The sequence below is a fragment of the Macroventuria anomochaeta genome (assembly GCF_010093625.1).
Source record: "Macroventuria anomochaeta strain CBS 525.71 unplaced genomic scaffold BU25scaffold_4, whole genome shotgun sequence".
In the NCBI taxonomy this organism is placed as follows: domain Eukaryota; kingdom Fungi; phylum Ascomycota; class Dothideomycetes; order Pleosporales; family Didymellaceae; genus Macroventuria; species Macroventuria anomochaeta.
In genome coordinates, this window is record NW_022985365.1 from 188,726 (window position 1) to 206,985 (window position 18,260).

At 52.9% G+C, this 18,260-nt stretch overlaps 8 protein-coding genes across 8 annotated transcripts; 3 read left to right on the forward strand and 5 right to left on the reverse strand.

Annotated features, from left to right (window-relative positions):
• Positions 1 to 30: 30 nt before the first annotated feature.
• On the forward strand, positions 31 to 1,280 carry BU25DRAFT_445559 (uncharacterized protein; the record flags this gene model as incomplete). Its single annotated transcript, XM_033709444.1, has 2 exons — positions 31 to 349; positions 405 to 1,280. 2 exons carry the CDS (start codon positions 31 to 33, stop codon positions 1,115 to 1,117), a joined length of 1,032 nt encoding a protein of 343 aa, XP_033565599.1. The 3' UTR covers positions 1,118 to 1,280.
• Positions 1,281 to 1,611: 331 nt separating this feature from the next.
• Positions 1,612 to 4,657, reverse strand: BU25DRAFT_407059 (vacuolar import and degradation protein-like protein). Its single transcript, XM_033705444.1, has 3 exons — positions 4,555 to 4,657; positions 2,921 to 4,482; positions 1,612 to 2,866 (listed from the first exon to the last, which is right to left on the reverse strand). Exons 1-3 carry the CDS (start codon positions 4,571 to 4,573, stop codon positions 2,036 to 2,038), a joined length of 2,412 nt encoding a protein of 803 aa, XP_033565600.1. The 5' UTR covers positions 4,574 to 4,657; the 3' UTR covers positions 1,612 to 2,035.
• A 184-nt stretch (positions 4,658 to 4,841) lies between these two features.
• Positions 4,842 to 7,643, reverse strand: BU25DRAFT_407060 (Adaptor protein complex beta subunit). The gene is made up of 6 exons (XM_033705445.1): positions 7,384 to 7,643; positions 7,309 to 7,329; positions 7,123 to 7,254; positions 6,435 to 7,072; positions 5,818 to 6,386; positions 4,842 to 5,769 (listed from the first exon to the last, which is right to left on the reverse strand). The coding sequence occupies exons 1-6, from the start codon at positions 7,458 to 7,460 to the stop codon at positions 4,960 to 4,962; spliced, it is 2,247 nt and encodes a 748-aa protein (XP_033565601.1). The 5' UTR covers positions 7,461 to 7,643; the 3' UTR covers positions 4,842 to 4,959.
• A 193-nt stretch (positions 7,644 to 7,836) lies between these two features.
• Positions 7,837 to 8,078, forward strand: BU25DRAFT_384674 (uncharacterized protein; the record flags this gene model as incomplete). The annotated part of the gene is made up of 2 exons (XM_033704333.1): positions 7,837 to 7,933; positions 7,989 to 8,078. Exons 1-2 carry the CDS (start codon positions 7,847 to 7,849, stop codon positions 8,076 to 8,078), a joined length of 177 nt encoding a protein of 58 aa, XP_033565602.1. The 5' UTR covers positions 7,837 to 7,846.
• Positions 8,079 to 8,173: 95 nt separating this feature from the next.
• Positions 8,174 to 8,830, reverse strand: BU25DRAFT_428372 (uncharacterized protein; the record flags this gene model as incomplete). The annotated part of the gene is made up of 1 exon (XM_033708504.1): positions 8,174 to 8,830. One exon carries the CDS (start codon positions 8,828 to 8,830, stop codon positions 8,174 to 8,176), a length of 657 nt encoding a protein of 218 aa, XP_033565603.1.
• A 636-nt stretch (positions 8,831 to 9,466) lies between these two features.
• On the reverse strand, positions 9,467 to 11,367 carry BU25DRAFT_384677 (uncharacterized protein). Its single transcript, XM_033704334.1, has 3 exons — positions 10,542 to 11,367; positions 10,406 to 10,491; positions 9,467 to 10,355 (listed from the first exon to the last, which is right to left on the reverse strand). Exons 1-3 carry the CDS (start codon positions 10,892 to 10,894, stop codon positions 9,664 to 9,666), a joined length of 1,131 nt encoding a protein of 376 aa, XP_033565604.1. The 5' UTR covers positions 10,895 to 11,367; the 3' UTR covers positions 9,467 to 9,663.
• Positions 11,368 to 11,923: 556 nt separating this feature from the next.
• BU25DRAFT_332159 (Diaminopimelate epimerase-like protein) lies at positions 11,924 to 12,883 on the reverse strand (the record flags this gene model as incomplete). Its single annotated transcript, XM_033702425.1, has 1 exon — positions 11,924 to 12,883. One exon carries the CDS (start codon positions 12,881 to 12,883, stop codon positions 11,924 to 11,926), a length of 960 nt encoding a protein of 319 aa, XP_033565605.1.
• Positions 12,884 to 15,828: 2,945 nt separating this feature from the next.
• BU25DRAFT_185673 (uncharacterized protein) lies at positions 15,829 to 17,638 on the forward strand. The gene is made up of 2 exons (XM_033700964.1): positions 15,829 to 16,671; positions 16,725 to 17,638. The coding sequence occupies exons 1-2, from the start codon at positions 16,060 to 16,062 to the stop codon at positions 17,496 to 17,498; spliced, it is 1,386 nt and encodes a 461-aa protein (XP_033565606.1). The 5' UTR covers positions 15,829 to 16,059; the 3' UTR covers positions 17,499 to 17,638.
• Positions 17,639 to 18,260: the final 622 nt, after the last annotated feature.

An 18,260-nucleotide genomic window follows, 5' to 3' on the forward strand; every position in this document is an offset into this window, starting at 1 on the left:
GGTCAGTAGTCTCGTCATCCTCTCTTCTTCATGTCTGCCGGCCCTCCCCTCGGTCAACCTTGGTGCGCAAACGTTGGAAGCAACCCCAACATCAACCGCGACCCTCCACCTCCGCCCCTCAACGTCGTCCAAGGCAGCGCACCCGCCCCAGCTGCAGCAGGCGGTCAAGTCGTTGTTGAACATCAGCAGGCACCCATCTACGGACCTCCAGTACCCATCGGCATCGCTCCTCCCGTTGGTATCGTATCTCCATACGGCGCAGGCATCGGCTTAGGTATGCTTCCACCCGTGCCTTTTATGGACCCCTTCATGTATGGAGGTGGGGGTCCATTGGCTCCGATTCGCTCTGGTAAGTCGAGTCTGCAGCAATATATGATACTGCCAGAAGACTAACAGTGCCTTAGGTAACTTCATTCCTGGTGCTCACGGCGGAATAGGTTTCGGTCTTCACGCAGCTGGAGGCATGCCATTCCCACCACCTCCTCCCGGAGCTCTCGCAACCGGTGTCGTGCCCGCCTTCGCGCCCGCTGCGCCCCTCTGGTCTGGTAGCGGTGGCCTCGCATTCGGCAACGTCCCCGCCGTCGTAGGCGGCATGATGGGTGGCATGATGGGCGGCATGATGGGCGGCATAATCCCTCCAGTGATGCCCGGCATCGGTCTCCCCGGCTATCGACCCCCGCCTGTAGCCATCGACGGTAACGGCGGCGCACCTCCACAGCCCGAGCAAGGTGACGTGACCCAAATTCCCGGCGGCGTGCCTCCCGGCGTGACCCACGTCGAGTCGTCCGAGCACACGCTCTTCATCCACATCAAAGGCAATGTATGTCCCTGGCTGTCTCCAGGGGCTCAGTTCGTGACTGAGATGTTCAACATATCGAGCTCCACGGGCCTGAATCGCCTGATTCAGGTTTGCAACAATAACGCAAGTGCGGATGACTGTGAGAACATGGCGATCACGGAGTGCATTGAGTTGGGGAATGGGATGTGGGAGAAGGGACAGACGTTTAAGTATGGTGATGCTGTGGCGAGGGTACTGACAATGAAGGATGCCGGCTGGGACAATAAGAGGAATAGGACTGGAGGTCAGAGTCTGCATATCTGGCTTCATAGGATCTAGCGGTGCATGTGCTTGTCAGTGCCGAGCACGACTTTTGGTCGGAGGACCTCACAAGAAAGACGGGTTGGCTGTTTTCGTTCATTGGGCTAATCGTTGTTGTACATAGATCCACACTTCAATCAACGATTCAGAACCCTTAGTTCGTCTCCATACTTGCCTGTGCTTGTCTCTAGTCTACCTCAAATTCGACCCATCCAATGCTCTTTTGCTGTCTACTCTTATAGTTCGTCATATATCCTTATGCTCACCCGCCTCTAAGCATAAAGTCGGGGTGAGGTAAAATACATGGCTGGTAAGTGGTCGGGTAGGCTCGATGACTTTGGTGCTGGTTGGATGCGATGGAGTATTCAGGCGTGAGGCTGGCTGTTTTACAAGTACATGGTGGGTTCAGTGAGATTCTGGATAGGAGATGGGTATGTGTCATTTGGTGCAGTGAAAGCGCTCGATGACATGGTGTAGTAATGGGAAGGCCAGCGTAGCTCGTTACCAACTAAGAACAATGAACTTTAAATCGAGACCTCTTCTTACGCAGACCAGCACCTTCACTGCAGTTCTTCTTCAGGCCCTGCGCCTTCCCATCTCCGGCTAGCGCCCACAGCTCCCCTTCTGTGTAGATAAACACCACACAGGTACCTATCAACACATCACAATTCTGCTCATATCACCTCCCTTGACAAGTATAAGCACAGTAAGAGCGAGCTCGACCGTATCACAAGCATCTGGACAACAAGCTCGAAAGGTACAATCATCATTCGTCTCGACGATCTAAGGGGAATCAGGTATCAAGTAGAAGCGCATCGCCCACGCCTCCAAGTGGAATGGACTGTCATCATCAAAGAAAGGCCACCACGAAGCATCGCTCAAGATCATCACGTACTAGCTCCAGACCGACCAGTACGCTGCCTACCGTTGCAAAGCCTAGTAGGGGCTGTTGACAATATCATCGCGACCCAAGTAGCTGCTGCGGTTGCCACGCCTAGGTGTAGACAGCTGGCCGACACGCGAAGGGAACGCAATACTCTCCCTCGTTGGCTTCTGCAGTGCACGGCGGGCCACCATGTCGACTTCGTTAGGCAGGGCAACAATAAGATTCTTGTCTGAGCCAAACTTGAAGTTGTCGGCCTTGACCTCTTCGGCGTAACGCTTGATGTTGTATGGATCCCTGCGACCCGCGAGGACCTTCTTCATGCTCCAAGTGATAATGAAGGGGCCAGTGGCGGTGATAATGGTGGTCTCCTTGTCGTCGAGACCAGTGTTGAAGCGCGCTGTAGTGAATGAGATGGGCGCCTTGGTCTCGTGCTGGAATTGGGCAACGTGGGCAGGTGTCAACGCAAGACGGCGAGGTTGTGGCTTGTCGTCCTTTGCGAACGACTTCTCAAAACCAAGCTTGCCATCGTTCTTGCCACCCTTCTGCAGCGCATCAATAAGGAGAAGGTAAGTTCGCGTGGTAGCAAGCACCCAGCGACCGTCAGCAGACACATCCATGCCAATAATCGGGTCTCCAAGAGCAGGAATGAGAGTTTTCGCGTTGATACCGAGGCGGTCGAAGAGACGAATGTCTCCCTTTTCAGAAGCAACGGCAATGTGTCCCTTCTCGGTCGTTGCAGCGGCGGAGAAAGCGTTCTTGGTAGCGTACTGTTTGAGCTGGTCATCAACAAGCTTGTTGCCGTTCAGACGAGGGTCGACACGGTAAAGAGCGTTGCCAGAGAGACCTAAGAAAGTCTGCTCTCCACTCATCTGTGCGAATTTCTACAACCATATTAGCTCCGGCTTTGAACATGCGGCATGACCCGGGAAACTTACGCTCTCGGGTGCAAAGACCTTCACGGGGATGTCATCGTGGACCTTCCACTCATCAACAACCTTACCAGTCTCCAGATCCATGCGGTAGAGTGAGTTGGGGTTGTCGAGATTCTGCAAAATCATGTCCTGATCTTGTTGGTGGAGCATGACCTTGTTGGGGCTGAAAGCCTTGCCCTTGGGTGTCATGACGTTGGAAATGGTGGTCGAGAATTGCAGCTGGTTATCCGCTGTGTGTTTGAAGACGCCGATCTTGTTGCCTCGAACAACAAAAGAGCGGTCATGCTTGTAGCCGACAGCCAGTTGTGAGTTCTCATCGCCGTCCTTGGGTGCAGTTTCTATGTCGTCTTCAGACTCATCCGAATCGTAATGCTCGCTGCGCTGGTCGTGCGCATCTTCAAACTCTTCTTCGTCCTCCTCTTCGTCCTCCTCTTCTTCAGGAGCGTCCTCCATAGTCATGTCTTGGAAAGCCTCCAGCACGTATTCCCGGTCCGTATCCTTAGCCTTCTGCCACTTGACCTGGTTCAGGTGCTCCCACAATGCTTGCATGACGCCATTCTGTATGCTCTCCAACTGTTCCTGTTCCTTGAACCTCAGCAGCCAAGAGTAAGCTGAGCCATCCTCCAAGTAGTGATTGAAGATGAACGACTTGAATTCATAGTTGAACACAGGGTTGATGTCATCGACAATGGGCTGACCTAACCATTCGCGCTCGTCGCCAACGATGTGAAGCCAGTACTGCCAATCACCAATCTCGGTGACCGTAGCTGTCACATTCGCGTCTTGAAGCTTGAATGTGCCAGTAGGGAAATCGAAGAGGTGGAGTTCCGCGCTCTCCTCTGCCAGCAAGTCCAAGGCCTTTGGCTGCACGACAGATTGCGGTGCCGCAGTTGCCTCCTCCTCCTGCTGCGGCGCAACTGTCCTGCTTGCCGTCTTTCTAGCCATTACTTCCTTTTTGGTGTTCGGGAACAGATCTTCTGTCGTTAGCGGCGCTTCGAGAGCTTTGCGGGTAGGGCTAGTGACGGGGCTGGCGTCCGGTATGGCCTCTTCGTAATAGGCTAGGGCTTCGAGATCGTCGTCTGTTGCGTGCTCGTGGCTCCTCCTGAACTTGCGCTCGTACTGGCACTGCAGGGCAACACGCTCGAAGAGAGCGACAGTCTCAGGCTTGACAGAGGGATCGCAGACAAACTCCCAAAGGTCGTCTACGTCGCCGCTAAGATCTCGCCAAGCAAAGATCTTCTCGCCGGTCGAGCGTACGTCGGTGCGGAACTGTAGGCCTTCGTCAAGCAAGAATGTCTTCTCGTCCTTGTCGCCTGCAAGTGCGTCAAGACCTGCGTCTTCACCTCCTTCTTCAGCTAGCAGATCTTCCTCTCCTTCCTCGTATGCGCGCTGGACAACGAGCTGGTACTGGAACTCCTGCCCGGTGCGACGGATGGTAGCGGCGGCGTCCTTGAAGATGAGCTCAGAGTAGCCCTTTACGGATCGCGGTCGGACGAGGTAAAGCTGGCCCTGCGAAATTTCGACGATGGTTTCTTTAGAACTGTCACCAAAGACAAATTTGCTCACTAAAGACGGAAGTCAGTTTCCTGAGTGACGACAGCGGGGGGAGGGGCAGGCGCAAGGGCAAACAAACATACAGTTGCGGAGCATAAACATGGCGAGGAGTGCTAAGAAAGGGAGATGATCAGATTAAAGAGAGCTTGGCTAACTACTTAAGCACAAAGCCACCTCGCACGTGAATATCCATCCAAGTTAAGTGAAGCTTGAGTTCGCCAGTGATTGTTATGATGCTAGTGGCGGTAGGCAAGGGCAGGGGTCCAGGCGCCAAGCAACAAAACCACGCTAAGATACTCTGGAGGCAGGAGCGCCACTCCAGGCTGAAAGTAATAGGCAACGATGTTTCAGTGAATAGGCCTAGTTGTGTTCAGAATGTTTTCTATTCGTCTCCCATCGTACAGGTTACCACGCGTGCGCCGTCTTATGCTCTTTGCATGTACCGTTCCCTAAGACAACTCCAACACCATACTTCCTGTACACCAAGCCTAGAATAAGTCCAACAAATCTTGGTTCGTCTTCTTACTCGCCTCTCCTCCCATTTGTTGTTGTTGTGGAGGTGGGGGCTGGTTCGTTTGCATGCTCATACTTGCAAACCCGTTCATGATGTCATCGTTGCTCATATGTGCAGGTGCAGCAGGTGCAGCAGGTGCTCCTCCACTTCCACCGTCTCCGAACAGACCTAATAGATCGTCCATGTTGGACTGTGGTTGTTGAGTGCCGCCCACAGCAGGAGATGCGACACGCTGTGGTGTACCTGCCAGACCTTCGAGACCTGATTGTCCTTGTGTTGGTTCCTTCTGTAGTGAAGCGGGAGCGGAGCCATCGAAGTCGATATCCAGAAGGTTTTCCATGTTCGATTGGGGTGCCGATTGTCCACTCGCTGCTGCGGCGACGGCTGCTGCGGCAATCGGGTTCTCTCTTGCATCTTCCTGCTGCTCTTCGATAGCAGCACGCTGCATAGCTTCCGCACCGAATCGACCTTGGCCAAGGAAAGCCTCCGGTGGCTTGTGGTAGACAGAAGCCAGTGTCGAGAGATCGTTAAGGAGACTGTCAAGCAGTTGAGGAGGAAGGGAGCGGATTGTCGAGGTAATCGGGGGTTTGTCGGATAGTACAATGTCCTTGGCGATCTGCGGGTCGCTCGAGAGCAACCGCCAGTAGACGTAGGCTCGATCCCTGATGTCAGGGTTGTCGTTCTCGGCTGTCGCAGCTTGCAAGACCTTCTGGACAAGGCCTTGAGCCTGGTCTGGCTTCTTCAAGAAGAGCTTCACGACTGCTGTGAGGATCTGGAGTTGAGTCTATTGTATGTCAGTGCTGGCGCTTCACGTGGGTGCTCTCAAGCTTACCTGGGTGAACTCTTCTGCAAAAGCATCCACGAAGTTTGTGAGGATCTCCCCAGCGTTGTTGATCTTCTCCGCGTACTCGCCAACGATCCAGATGAGTGATGCTCTTGCGTTCGGCTCGTCCAATTCGTCAATACATTGACAAAGGGTGGGTATTATCCCTTCGTAGCCGGGGTACTTTCGGAAGATATCCTTGATCACTACGATCGCTTCCTGAACGACGTAGTTGACCTTCGTGTTAATGAGATCCAAGAGCGTATTGACGCACTTTTCGCTGGCGCTCTCAATCTTGATAGCGACCTGGCCAATAGCTTTGACCGCCCTGCGAACGAAGTCCATGTCCACTTCCAGCGCGTACTCCTTCAGTTCTGCAAGCAATTGGTCCACGTTTTTGTCGTTCGCTATCCGCACCATGATCTCCAGCTTCTGCATCTTGAGGTAGTTGGGGTCGTTGTATTTGCAGAAGAAGACGCGCATTTCTTTGCTCAAGATATCCGGTTGCTTCTGTAGGAGGAGGTCGATGTTGCGCAGTGCAACGTATTGCACTTCGTATGCGGAAGATACCAGTGTGACTGTCATGAGTCAGTAATCATCAGATTGTGGTGTCAAGTAGTCCTTACCTAGAGGCGGCGCCATCTTCTTTGTGTATGACTTCAGCAGCTCGGGAGAGATGTTCTTCATGTGCAAAAACACAACCTTGACAGCGGCCAGAACGACACTCGGGTTGACGTGTTGGAACTGTGGGACGACACGCTCGCAAATGTGTTCTGCTTCCTTGATGTCTGCCGCTTTGTAGTCTGCCAGGGTCGTAAGGATCGTTACTCGCCCCCACTCCGTGCACTCGTTCAGCGCCAACAGCATCTTCTTCAGAGTCTGCGGAGTGATCACCAGCGCTTTGGTCTCCGGAGATGTTTCCATGATCTCCACCAGTGCGGTTACCGAATTGGCTACGACCATGGGATTGGGATCACCAACCAGCTCCTGGAGCTGTTCTAGGAAGCCGTTCTCTAAGCACATCGAGGGTGAGAGGTCAAAGAGCTTAGCTACACAGAGAGCTGCTGTTTTCCGCACGTACGGCGATTCGTCTCTGAGCGTTTTCCGTAGCGGCTCTTCCATGTAGTCCACCATCTTGTCTACCCGAATGCAGCCCATTGTTCGTATCGCAAGCGCTCGCACGAGGGGGTTTGGGTCTTCGGAGTCCTGTACGAAGGTGTTCACGGCGAGAATACATAGGTCCGGATGTGATTTCGCGTAGTTCCTGTCCAGACAATCAGAAGTGACCTCGACAAGTTGGATGCTGGCGCATACATGAGATACAAGTATACCAGCTTCTTCTGGTCGAGATCGCCCGTTGCGATGTTCTTCAGGACGTCAGGGAACAGGGAGGACACATCCTTGCCCAATGTCATGGACATGATGGTCTTCTGGATAGCTTCTTTCCTAGCAAAGTCTCAGTATCCTTGCGGTGCGAGGGTCTCCGGCGAGATTATTTACCGTTCGTATGCATATTGAGAGCTGCAGCAGTAGTTAGTTATGGACAGCTATGTCACTTCTTTGGGAGTTTCATACACCAGACCGGCTCTCAGCTCGAACGTCTCTCCTTTCTTTGGCGGCGCAAAAGCGCCTCTTATTCTGTTGACCGCCATCTTTATGCTTCAACCGCAGAGCTGAATCCCCTACTTGGACCCCTCATATACCAGTCTCGTTGTTCCGTGGCTGTAACGACCGCGCGGCCAGTCTCGGTCGCGGCGCAATAGATTCGTATGGTTCGGCGGTAGGTTCAGTCTCGAGCAAAGGGAGTCTCGTGACTCGAAAAGGTACGGCCGTCGGGGGATTACTGTTGATGTTCAACTTGAACGGAGGCCTGGGTGCGGCTCCCTCATTGACGATGTTGCGGGTCTGTGCGTCATTCTAGCCCGATGCTCATCCCCATGTCCCTGCCGCCCTCACATCAACACCACAACTTGAACATCGAAATGGTCAGTAAACCTGATACCTGCACGATCGTCTACTCGAATTTATAGCTAACAACATGAAGCCGTCCAATCTGCCAAACCTGCGCCGTCTATTCGTCGAAGCACGCACTGATGCGGAAGAGAGTGAATACTCAAGAAATGCTGTACGCTCCTCATTGAACATGAACTTCATAATTGTACTAACGATCATTCGAACAGTTCTACAACCTTGTCATATTCATGTCATCGATAGCTGGCTTTAGTCTGATCGCTCAGCGCATGATGACTGGCAAGACTGTCACTCTTTGAGCCACCAACCACCAGCTGACCTGAACGCCTCCCATGTCTGGCCCCTTCCTTGATCACGACAAGGCTGTCAGCTTGGGATAGTTGGTATCGATGTGTTACGCTAAATGAGCCTGATCACTACGCCATGGGAGTCCACGAGGCACAGTGTCCCACACTGTCGTAGGCCATATCTTCCCCTGCCTATCCTTTGCATCCAAGAACCGGCTGAGCACACTTCGCCATTCAACATCCCAAGCCAAGACCTTCCGCGTCTCATCCCAGTCAATGCGAACCGACAATTTGATCGTCAGACCCGCCATTGGATGCGTGCTCATGTTCACGGTGGTGAGCGCTTCCTCTAACCGCTCTTTCGGGAGGGATCCTGCCTCTCTGAGCTCTTCGAGTGTCTTTTCACTGTATCCGTCTTTCACCACGGTTGAGGATTCGAGACGGAGTCGCTTTCCATCTTCGCTGAGTCGAGCGTACGCCATCACCAGCTGCGAAGTAGGGATCGGATCGCCCGGCCATTTCAATTTGTTGGTTACCAGATCTCGTTGTGGAAGCGATAAGGTAATGCTGACTCTGTGCAAGTACTTGGTGGAGAACAGGCGCTCGACACAGTCTCTGTACGCTCGAGAAATGTTGCGAACTGACAGCCACAAGTGCTTGATATCGTCGTGCTCAAGGATTTGTAGCCAGATTTCCGTAGGCAGTGTTGGTGTGTTCGAAGATTCAGTGGCGGTCTGATCTGCTTTGGTCGTTGAGTTGATCATGTCGATGGTAGACTCTTGAATGTCTCGAGCCATGAACGTCATGAATCCCGGCAGCGCTTTGCCTTATGGCAAGAATTTGTAGTCCATTCACAGCGCCGCCACGGCCACTTATGACTCATCACCAAGCGGACGGCCTAAGAAGTGGCGCAGCCTTGCGCAACTTCAGTGTCATCTATTTGAAGTCATCACCCCTGTCTTGGGATCCTACGATCAAAAAATAGTTTTACTGCGTCGATTGACATGTTCAACCGGATTCATGCTGTACTACACAACCAACTAGTCCGTGCCCTCATTTAGTAAATCGAAGCGCCGTGCAGCAAAGCGCACAGAACAGCGGTGTGCCCACACAGCATAAACCCGCATTGCACTTCCCGTCGATCGACACTCAAGAAAGCGTGCTGCACGCGGCCTCTACCGAGGCTAAAGTCGGCATACCCACACGTACTTACCGCCTGATCTACGATCCTGAGACACGCGCCACGTTTCGGTGCCTGGCCGCATGAATGCCTCAGAATATCAAGGCTGGACCAAGGCAAACCAAGGCACACCAAGCGCTCGTGTAATGCAGGTGCGGGTGCCTGAGGCAGGGTGATACGGGATCTGTCACAGAGGGAGAGGAGGTTGTTGTGTGGGATTGAGCGCGAGATGTTGTATTGATCATAGGTTTACAGAGGTATCGTGAATGCATCAAAAAAGAAAGCGCCGTCAGGACTAGCCGTATAATCTCATATCCTTCCTGAGGACTGAGGTGCGCTGTCTGGTATATGGGCAAAAGAAGTACTATTACCACGTTCCACCATGAGAGCCTGAATATGGCTTCAAAGTATTATCGCTTAGGCGATGAAGTTCCGGGCAGCAAACTTGGGACGTCCGAATCGTCCACGGCCGCCGCCGCCTTGCCGGCCTTGCTGCTGACCTTGTTGGCCTTGCTGACCTTGTTGACCCTGCTGCTGCTGCTGCTGGTTTTGCTGGGTTTGACCTTGGTTCTGACCTTGGTTCTGACCTTGATTCGCCTGGTTGTTGTTCTGGCCATTGTTGTTCTGGCCATTGTTGTTACCGCCGCCATTGGGAGATACCTGGAACCTGACACAGTCGTCTTGAGCACCACGCTGGGCGACAGGCATGAGGACTGGCTGATGGTTACTGGCCGAGGTCATGGAACAAACACGGTAGAAGCCTTCAGGAAGACCATCCGCAAGATCAGCGCTCAGGAGTCCGTTGCCGTTGCCGTTGTCGTTGATACCCTTGAAGAATGCGAACGTCTCTGCATCGAGAGGCTGGGTAGGGTTGGGGTCATTGCCAAGGTCCTGTACTGTGATGTGGGTGTGGCCGACGACCTGACCTCCTTGGAGGGCTTGAGGAGCAGCGTAGTATGTGTTGTCGGGGTTCGTGAATGTTCCAGCTTGCAAGTTGGCGATCTGGATCGAGAAAGTCATCGCAGTGTCCGGAGGCAGAACATCGCCATTCTGGGGGCTGGTGAAGACGCCAGAAACCATACGGTTCGCAGCAGGGATTTCTCCCATCGCTGAAGAGAGTTAGAACATGTATCTGCTGACATGATGAAATGAGACTTACGAATACCGTTACACGACCCATCACGGACTTGAAGTCCATTGGTGAGCGTCTTGCCGGTACAGAAGTTGATGAAGTTGGCGTTGTCACTGTCGTCAGGTCAGCCATGAGCTATGCCTCATGTTTTTGACATACTCACGTATCAGAAGCAGCCTGGCCCTCTTCAGCGCCTTGCTCAAGACCAGTCGCCGCACTGTTGGCCTGGACGTTAGCTGGGTCCAAGGCCAAGTTGCCACCGCCGCCACCGTTGTTGTTGTTGTTGTTGTTCTGACCATTCTGGCCTTGGTTCTGCTGGTTCTGCTGGTTCTGCTGGTTCTGCTGGTTCTGTTGGTTCTGTTGGTTCTGTTGGTTCTGCTGGTTCTGTTGATTTTGCTGCTGGTTGTTCTGCTGGCCTTGACCAAAGCCTCCAAAGCCTCCTCCGCCAAACCCTCCGAACTGAGCGTTGGCAACACCAGCTGCAAGCAGGATAGGGAACAGTGTTGAGACCCTCATGATGACGGTTATCGAAGTCGACAGAGCGAACAGAAACCGGATGTGACTAGAAAGTAAGGTTTACAAAAGAGTGGACTCCGGCTAGCGGTAGATTAGAAGAACACGCAGACACGGTCAACGTAATCTGAAAATTAGAGGAAAGGAAGAAAAGGAACGTAACCCTCGACGGACAGTCCTCAAATGTGAAAGAACAAGCGACTGAGGATGGTGCGAGACCAAATAACCAGACCGGCCATGGCATTTCTCTTATGTGCCTTGGCGACATACATGACGATGTGCAACCTGGTAAGGCAGCTGATGGTTCCTGGGGCACGAAACCCTGGTTGAAGGCCGACATGTGTCAGGACCTGCCATTCAAGCCTGCCTGAGGGTAACGCACAGAGCGCCGAGCTTCCGCAGGCGCCATCTGCTTCACTGAGGCTGTCACAGAAACCTCGTCAGGTTGGCAGTACGTTAGGCATGAAGAAGTGGTGCTGGAGACAGGTCGTGTGTGAGGTTTGAAGAAGCTCAAGCATGCAGTGTTGGAGATCAGTTCGCGCTAGCGCGCCATTGGTCCGTTCGACAGGGTGCTGCCCACCCAAAACGTCACACACTCCAGATTCTTACAACAACATCAATTGCGAGGATAGATCCCTCAAACCTTTGAGATGCCTTACGGTGCATTCGGTAGCAACCGAACACACGGCAGGAACAGTCCAAACGATCCCTTTGCCTAATCAGGCAGCTCTATCGATCGTGTGGATACTTCTCCACTCGCGGTGGCTGTCGTTCCTGTCTCAAACCAGCCGTTGATCAAGGCTCCTCTGCCCAATCATACGTCAAAGCTGTCGTGACGGCTTAACGGTTGTGACGGATGACAACATGGGCTAGTCTAGTGATTTGAGAACGTGCCAGATCAAAATCGATGTCTTAATATCATCTTCAGGGCCCCTTTCATTCCGCTTGTGAATCGCGACCGGAAGTCCTCAGGCCGAAATATATTCACCCCGATGTTGAAGCGTGGATTCATCAGTATCTTTCGATCCTCGTTCAGACCGTCACCCGCCCCTCCATCACGTGAACCGCCCCACCCTCAAGATAAACAGTCTCGATACCGCCGTCCTTTGCCATTACGACATGAATGAAGATTTCGCTTCTGCGTCCCATCTCAACACCCTGCACCAACTCGTACTTCAGCGTCTCCCCAGCCTTGCTCTCATTTAGCGACAAATAAGACACCAGATCGCTCGCTGCTGATCCTGTAGCAGGGTCCTCGAGCGGCCCTTCAATCATCCTTGTCCTCAATTGCATCGCTCCGCTCTCGCTCTTGCCCGTTCGCACATAGAAGTACATTCCAATGAAAGTGTCATCCCAACCCTGATCCAAACCATGGACTTTGACACTCTGTCCCGCCAATGACACTTTCGCAAGTGCCTCAACGCTCTCGAGCTCAATGAGAATGAAGGTCATGCCCTTGACAATAGACACAATGGGATAGTCTTCTTGCGTCTTGACCTCACCCTTCTCGTGCGCCACGGCAAGGCCGGGTTGTAACTTGAACAGCTCATCTGTGCTCCACCTCTTCTTATGCACATGTACATCGTGGGGGATAGCTGCTTTGGCCGTCTTTTTCGCTACATCATACCGAAGCCCAACATGGCCCGCCTTCAACTGGAATCCTGCCTCGATGACTCCGTCCTTGATGCCGCGCTCCTCAGCGGTTCTTGAGAGAACGTAGCATGCTGTGCCGATTGTGGGGTGGCCGGCGAAAGGTAGCTCCTTCGATGTCATGAAGATGTCTACGGTCCATTTATTTTCCTTTGCGCCAGGCGCATTCTCGTGGAGAAATGTTGATTCCGAGAGGTTGAATTCGCGTGCGATTCTCTGCTTCTGCTCTTGTGTTACGCTGACGCCGTTGGGGATGCGGATGATGGCTAGTGGGTTGCCTTCGTATGGCTTGTCTGTGAAGACGTCGACGGTGACGAAGTCGAGCTTAGGAGAGGATGCCATGTTGACGAAGTGGTGCTTTGAGCTGGCAGCTGTTGTTGCGTGATGTTGAACTTTTCATATGTGACATCTTTTGACGTTGTCAATGATCATGACTCATCAAGGCTGCAGGGCGCGTAGGGCGTGGAACGACACGCTTGCCATACTCCATTCCGTATACCGTATAACTCAACGTAGTAATTTTTGGTGTTGAGTATAAATCCGACATCACAATTTGTCGCAATGCTTTCTAATTCTGTTCTGCTCGTCTTGGCCTTTAAGTCGCAACCAATCTCGTGTAACTGATTAATTGCCTTCCTTATCAACGACAAGACATCACCTTTACCATTGTGCATGTAGGCTACTACTGGCGTACGTTTACAATGAGTGCTCAGGAGATTTCGTACAAAAGTCCTACTGAAGAACCCCCAAGGAAGGGATCTCAAACCTAATCGTTGTAACGTTTGTCAGTCCGTCCAGGTGAGGCTGATGGCTACCTTGCGACTATTGTCTTGACAGTAACACCAGTGGCTGTTGGTGAGCCCAATACTCGTGTATGCGGGAGTACGGCGTCCGGCGTTGCACCCAAAGGTCTCCAGGAGACAGCTGAGCACTGTACCCCTTTTCTAGAAAACACGTCGTCACGCAAGCTTGAGACAGCAGCATGAACCTTGGACGTAGCTTACACGTGCGACCACACCTCTTGTTCGGCGACAACTTGAGTAAGTAGTTGGTGATCTGCGCTGGGTGTTGAAGTTAGTGCGCTTCATTTTCGCGTGGTGCGATTACGTTGCTGCATCATTTGGACGCAATTGAGCTGCGGCGAATCACAGTGCGCGACGTTGTTTGGTGGGGGCTCCGGATATTGGCTGTTGTGACACATTTGGACGCTTAGCTAGAGTACCAGACAACGGACTTAACACCAAACGACTCGGAGGTGATCGCGTCCTGTGGTTGAGGGCCCCGCGTCTGGTCCTTTGGTGGGCTTTGCTGTTGAACTTGTGTTTACGCGACAATATTTGTCGAATTGCGGAAAACACTCCGATAGACTCAGGCACTGGTCAAGCGTGTTGATCGGCAATTTGCACCCAAAGCCAGACTTCAGAGGCTACTTTCTCAACTCGCGTTTGGGCTTTTCCACGCAAAGTTATCCCAATTGATCCTACGATCTGTAGTTTCTCATAGCAGGGCTGGATCACTGTGGATCACATCTTAGTTGGCCAACTTTGGTGCCCAGTGGGGTGCCCCTGTCAATGGAGTTGATGTGTGTTTGCAATTCCTCGTGACACAGATGACATGGTGCATCCTTTCGTGACAACGTCGTCAAAGCAGATATTCATGTGCGATCTCGGCTACGATGCACTGCAACCCGTCTGCAATGCCAGCCGTTATCAAGCTACCCAGCCGTTATTGTTGACCATGCACGGCGCTCAATCGCTTGCTACGGACTTCGTCCGAGACTATGGCAGCTGTCAATCTCCTCATGCGCCTACGGCTTGAGGCCGGACCGCCATCGCAGTCGCGCGTACCAAACTCGAGTCGCGTTGTTGTTTGTTATTGTTGTGTTGTCTCAAGATGAGCAATCTGCCGTCTCTGCTGTCGCTACAACGCTGCCCAACGGTCTGCAAGGAAACCCTCGTTCAGGGCGTTGCTCGAGCCTAGAGAGGCACGGACGACTTTCAATGTCGCTACAGACGCCGTACGCCGTGACGATTTTGCAACGAGGCTGTCAGAATGAGCAGCAAAGTTCATAGCTAGCTTTATATGGCGTGCTTGCGACGTGGGTGACAGAACCTGAGGCATCGTAAGGTATGGAGTTTATGAACGGCCTTTGTAAAGAGGCCGATTCAACCTCTGGTCGTTTTCTGGTGTGCTGCAGAGAACATGCAAGGGCCACCTGGTGGATTTCGAAGTGGCATATTCACAGTGCAGAATTATCTGATTGGCTGCGGGGGTCGATATGCGAGTTCCTAGTGGTTCGCGGCATGGCTTTTTTCACGGTGCGTGTCTAGCCTGCAGTTGCAGGTGAAGCTGCTAAGATGGTGCAGCAGCCCCGAGTCGTTCGCGGTGCTTCTGTGGGTCTCATAAACAGTCGCGTCGACCTGAATCAGCTTAGGCCGTTGGGTACCTCCAGGGCCGCCCCAGCGACTCAGCACTTTTCGGAACGACAGAACCCTTTTCGCGCAGCAGTGGATAGCCTTGTGGAACCCGCCGACTCTCTAGCTGTCGCCCATGGGACTGCTATTTTGACAAGACAAGTGCGCGTCTCACAAAGCGCAGGGCGAGTCCACGAGGAACATGTGGGCGCAGGAACTCGCAGCCGACTGCAGCTTCACCTGCAGCTGCAGCACCGCGAAAAGGAGCACTCCACTCACAGGCCGGTGACTGAACTGACTGACGTGACTGCGCTGCAGCACTCCCGGCGGGGTTGCCCAAAGGCGCAAAGGAGTGTTTTAGTTTAGCCTTCCCAGCTCCGCGACCTGAACCCTGTAATAGTGCCAGCGCCACACGCGCATCCGTGATGGTCGCGTTAGCGGCTACCGACAAGTCCAGAAGAAGCGTTGCAGGGGTTCGCGTGCAGTGCATCTGCAGAAGAAAACCCTTCGAAGCCCTCCACGGCCATTGATGCTCTTGCTCGCCCAAGTACTCCGTCACACCACGCTCGAACTGCTCGCGAACCCACCGTTCCCTTCTCCCCAGCGCCCAGACAGCACTTGACGGTGCTTGACCTGCGTTAGACCCTCATTTGTGCGCATCGCCTACCTGCATCTGCTGCCCCGGATCCAAACGGCAACAGGACTAGGATCACCACTCTGGAAACTCCAACATCCGCGCACCACCCTGGACCTTAAGACCCGACCTGTTTGCGACGATAGCTGTTGCATTCTTCCTGCAGCTTCACTTCTTCGTTCTTTTCACCTTGTCAATTTTCCGGCTTTCGGACGCACTTTCCCTCTCCTCTCTCCCATCACGCGTTCTCACCCCCACTGGCCCCACGCCCATTCGTTAGCACCAGACTCACGGACCGCCTCGTCTTCCTCCTGCAAGTTTCGCGCCCCTTCACCAAGGCTGAACATCCCTTTCTCTACGGCGCAGGTGCCCCAAGCTTTGCGGCGTTACTTCCACATCTCGCCAAAACAAAACGGCGCAGATCCTGACTATTGACCTCAACTTGCGCACTCACCAAGACCACCACCACAATGTCTTCGACGCACTCTCGCAGTGGGTCTGATGACACAAGCGCCACTTCCATGTCCTACATCCTCGAGCATGTGCTGCAATATCCTAGCAGCTACGAGATACCTCTGCGAACGATGTACACCCTCAACTGTGTGCCCCGCGCTCAACCTCTCCCCAAGGACCTTTCCCGTGGCCACACACCAAGCAATAGTACCGGCAGCGCATCACCTACTACCGGACAGTTCGCCTGGAACAACACCGAACTCACAACTATGAGCTTTACATCTGAGCTCATGACTCACCTCAACAAGCTGCCTCTGCAGCCAAGCTCACTACCGCCCACATTCATTGTCAACTTTGTTAGCCGGTGTTTCCATCCCGAACTGAACCTTGTGGACTTTTCGCAAGCTCTCACAGCCCTCGACTACCTGAGGGATCTGGAGAACAGGAGGCGTAAAGAGATGGTCGCAGCCTTTGAGAGGCTTCACATCCATCCAGACTCGTATGAGAGTGATATGGAAACCATGGCTGAGACATTTCCTGGTATCGCTCTGTGGGTGAGGAATGTCGAAGCAAAGAACAAGAAGGCTGAGAACTATTACGCTCAAGTTTGGATGGGCGTACGTCGATGGGTAAGCAGGTCATCATTAACAAAATTGCAAGCTCAGACTAACAAAGAGTACAGATTATGATTAACGAGCTCGGGAATCAACCTTTTAACAAGCTTAACTGCATGGGTATGCTCAACACACTGCTGCCACCTACGCATGGTTCATCTAAGCTTCCTTCGCCTGTCTTGGAGCACGAGACATTGAAGGAGGAGCGAGACGCGTTCTTCGACTACATCCGCCTTGTTCAGAAGAGCGGTCCCGATGTTCTGAAGTCAATCATCAGCCACAACGCGGGACCTGATGAAGAGTCAGGTTGGCCTGCAGTTCAGAGGGTAGTCGACAAGTACCTGAGAGTGGCAAAGAACATGATCGATGACTGCCTCGCTACCACGGGACCCGAGTCATTCAAAGCCTACGCGGAAGAGCGAAAAGGCAAGAAGACAGATTCAGGTGTCAGCTTTGGCTCTGAGCGCAGGCCGAGCGTAGGACCCTCAGTACACGAGCAGTTTGCCGAAGAGCCCATGCCTACCTACGCACCCGCGCCCAAGGGCGCGTCCAAGCTGGAGAGGATCACACGCGAGTTCAAGCGTATGCGCGTCAAGCCTCGACCAAGTGTCGAGGAGATCGTTCAGGTCAACTCTCGCACCGACACCGATTACGTTCCCCATGCGACCGAAGTCAAGGGCAACAAGCTCAAGAAAGCGCGATCCTTCGCCAGCCTGAAGTTCGGTAACAGCAGCTCTCTATCACTGGCCAGCCGGAAAGGAAGCGACGCAAGCGAAGCCTTCGACCCGGAGCAAATGAAGAAGGCTCGAGCCATGTACGATGCATCGGTGAACAAGCACTGAGACTTTTCCAGCTCAGCCACCAAAACGCTCTTGCTGGCCTTAACTATTTGCATCTTCCAGATGCTACGAGATACACAGTCTCGTTACGACTTACGACAACATTTCTTTTGTTTACGACGCAATGCATCAAAAGCGGATGTTTTGACCAATATCGCGCAATACCAAGGGTGTAGACGTCGAACCACAAATGCTGAACCGCACTGGCGGGTAGCAGAAGACGTGGCATTTCTTTTCACATTTGCTTTCCATCATACTGAGGTCAACGACTCAGGTTTATACGATGCCGTCGCTGCCGCATTTCCTTCTGTCTAGCGGGCGTTCTCACAGGGGGGACTTTCACAAGTCGGAAAGGATTGATTTTCATGTTTGCTCTTTCACATGTTCATACCACTGGGCGGGTCTGTTCTACTTCACTGGGCGCGATGAGCGGCGTTTCAGCATACGGCTGTATGTCACCGGCGTACTTGCTTTTGAACGGTTCTTTTTCAGAACCAAGGAGCGGCGGAAGATAGTGCATTGCATGTACCAGCATGTACAGATAAATGTAATCAAAGTCACCAAAGGCTTCAATCAAGATACTCATCCCTACAGAAGTGAACCATGCCTCGTGGAGACGTGTCGTGTTGGCGTTTAGATCCACACCATAAACGGCAAAGCGCGATCGCCCATTGTTGATGATGCTTCCTCTCCACACACTCCCCAGGCACAGCACGTAGCAACGCACCTTCCTCTCGTTTTCCTTTTCCACAATAATGAAAGCAG

What these genes read in the sequence shown, in the direction of transcription:
- BU25DRAFT_185673 (XM_033700964.1), top strand. Translation starts at nt 16,060, where the DNA reads ATGTCTTCGACGCACTCTCGCAGTGGGTCTGATGACACAAGCGCCACT. An exon ending in GGATGGGCGTACGTCGATGG is followed by an intron (nt 16,672 to 16,724) that starts GTAAGCAGGTCA and finishes CAAAGAGTACAG; the next exon opens with ATTATGATTAACGAGCTCGG.
- BU25DRAFT_384677 (XM_033704334.1), bottom strand. Translation starts at nt 10,894, where the DNA reads ATGAGGGTCTCAACACTGTTCCCTATCCTGCTTGCAGCTGGTGTTGCC. An exon ending in GGCCAGGCTGCTTCTGATAC is followed by an intron (nt 10,492 to 10,541) that starts GTGAGTATGTCA and finishes ACCTGACGACAG; the next exon opens with TGACAACGCCAACTTCATCA. An exon ending in TGGGTCGTGTAACGGTATTC is followed by an intron (nt 10,356 to 10,405) that starts GTAAGTCTCATT and finishes AACTCTCTTCAG; the next exon opens with CGATGGGAGAAATCCCTGCT.
- BU25DRAFT_407060 (XM_033705445.1), bottom strand. Translation starts at nt 7,460, where the DNA reads ATGGCGGTCAACAGAATAAGAGGCGCTTTTGCGCCGCCAAAGAAAGGA. An exon ending in CTGGTATACTTGTATCTCAT is followed by an intron (nt 7,073 to 7,122) that starts GTATGCGCCAGC and finishes TTGTCTGGACAG; the next exon opens with GAACTACGCGAAATCACATC. An exon ending in TTGCAGAAGAGTTCACCCAG is followed by an intron (nt 5,770 to 5,817) that starts GTAAGCTTGAGA and finishes GACATACAATAG; the next exon opens with ACTCAACTCCAGATCCTCAC.
- BU25DRAFT_407059 (XM_033705444.1), bottom strand. An exon ending in AGGTCTTTGCACCCGAGAGC is followed by an intron (nt 2,867 to 2,920) that starts GTAAGTTTCCCG and finishes ATATGGTTGTAG; the next exon opens with AAATTCGCACAGATGAGTGG.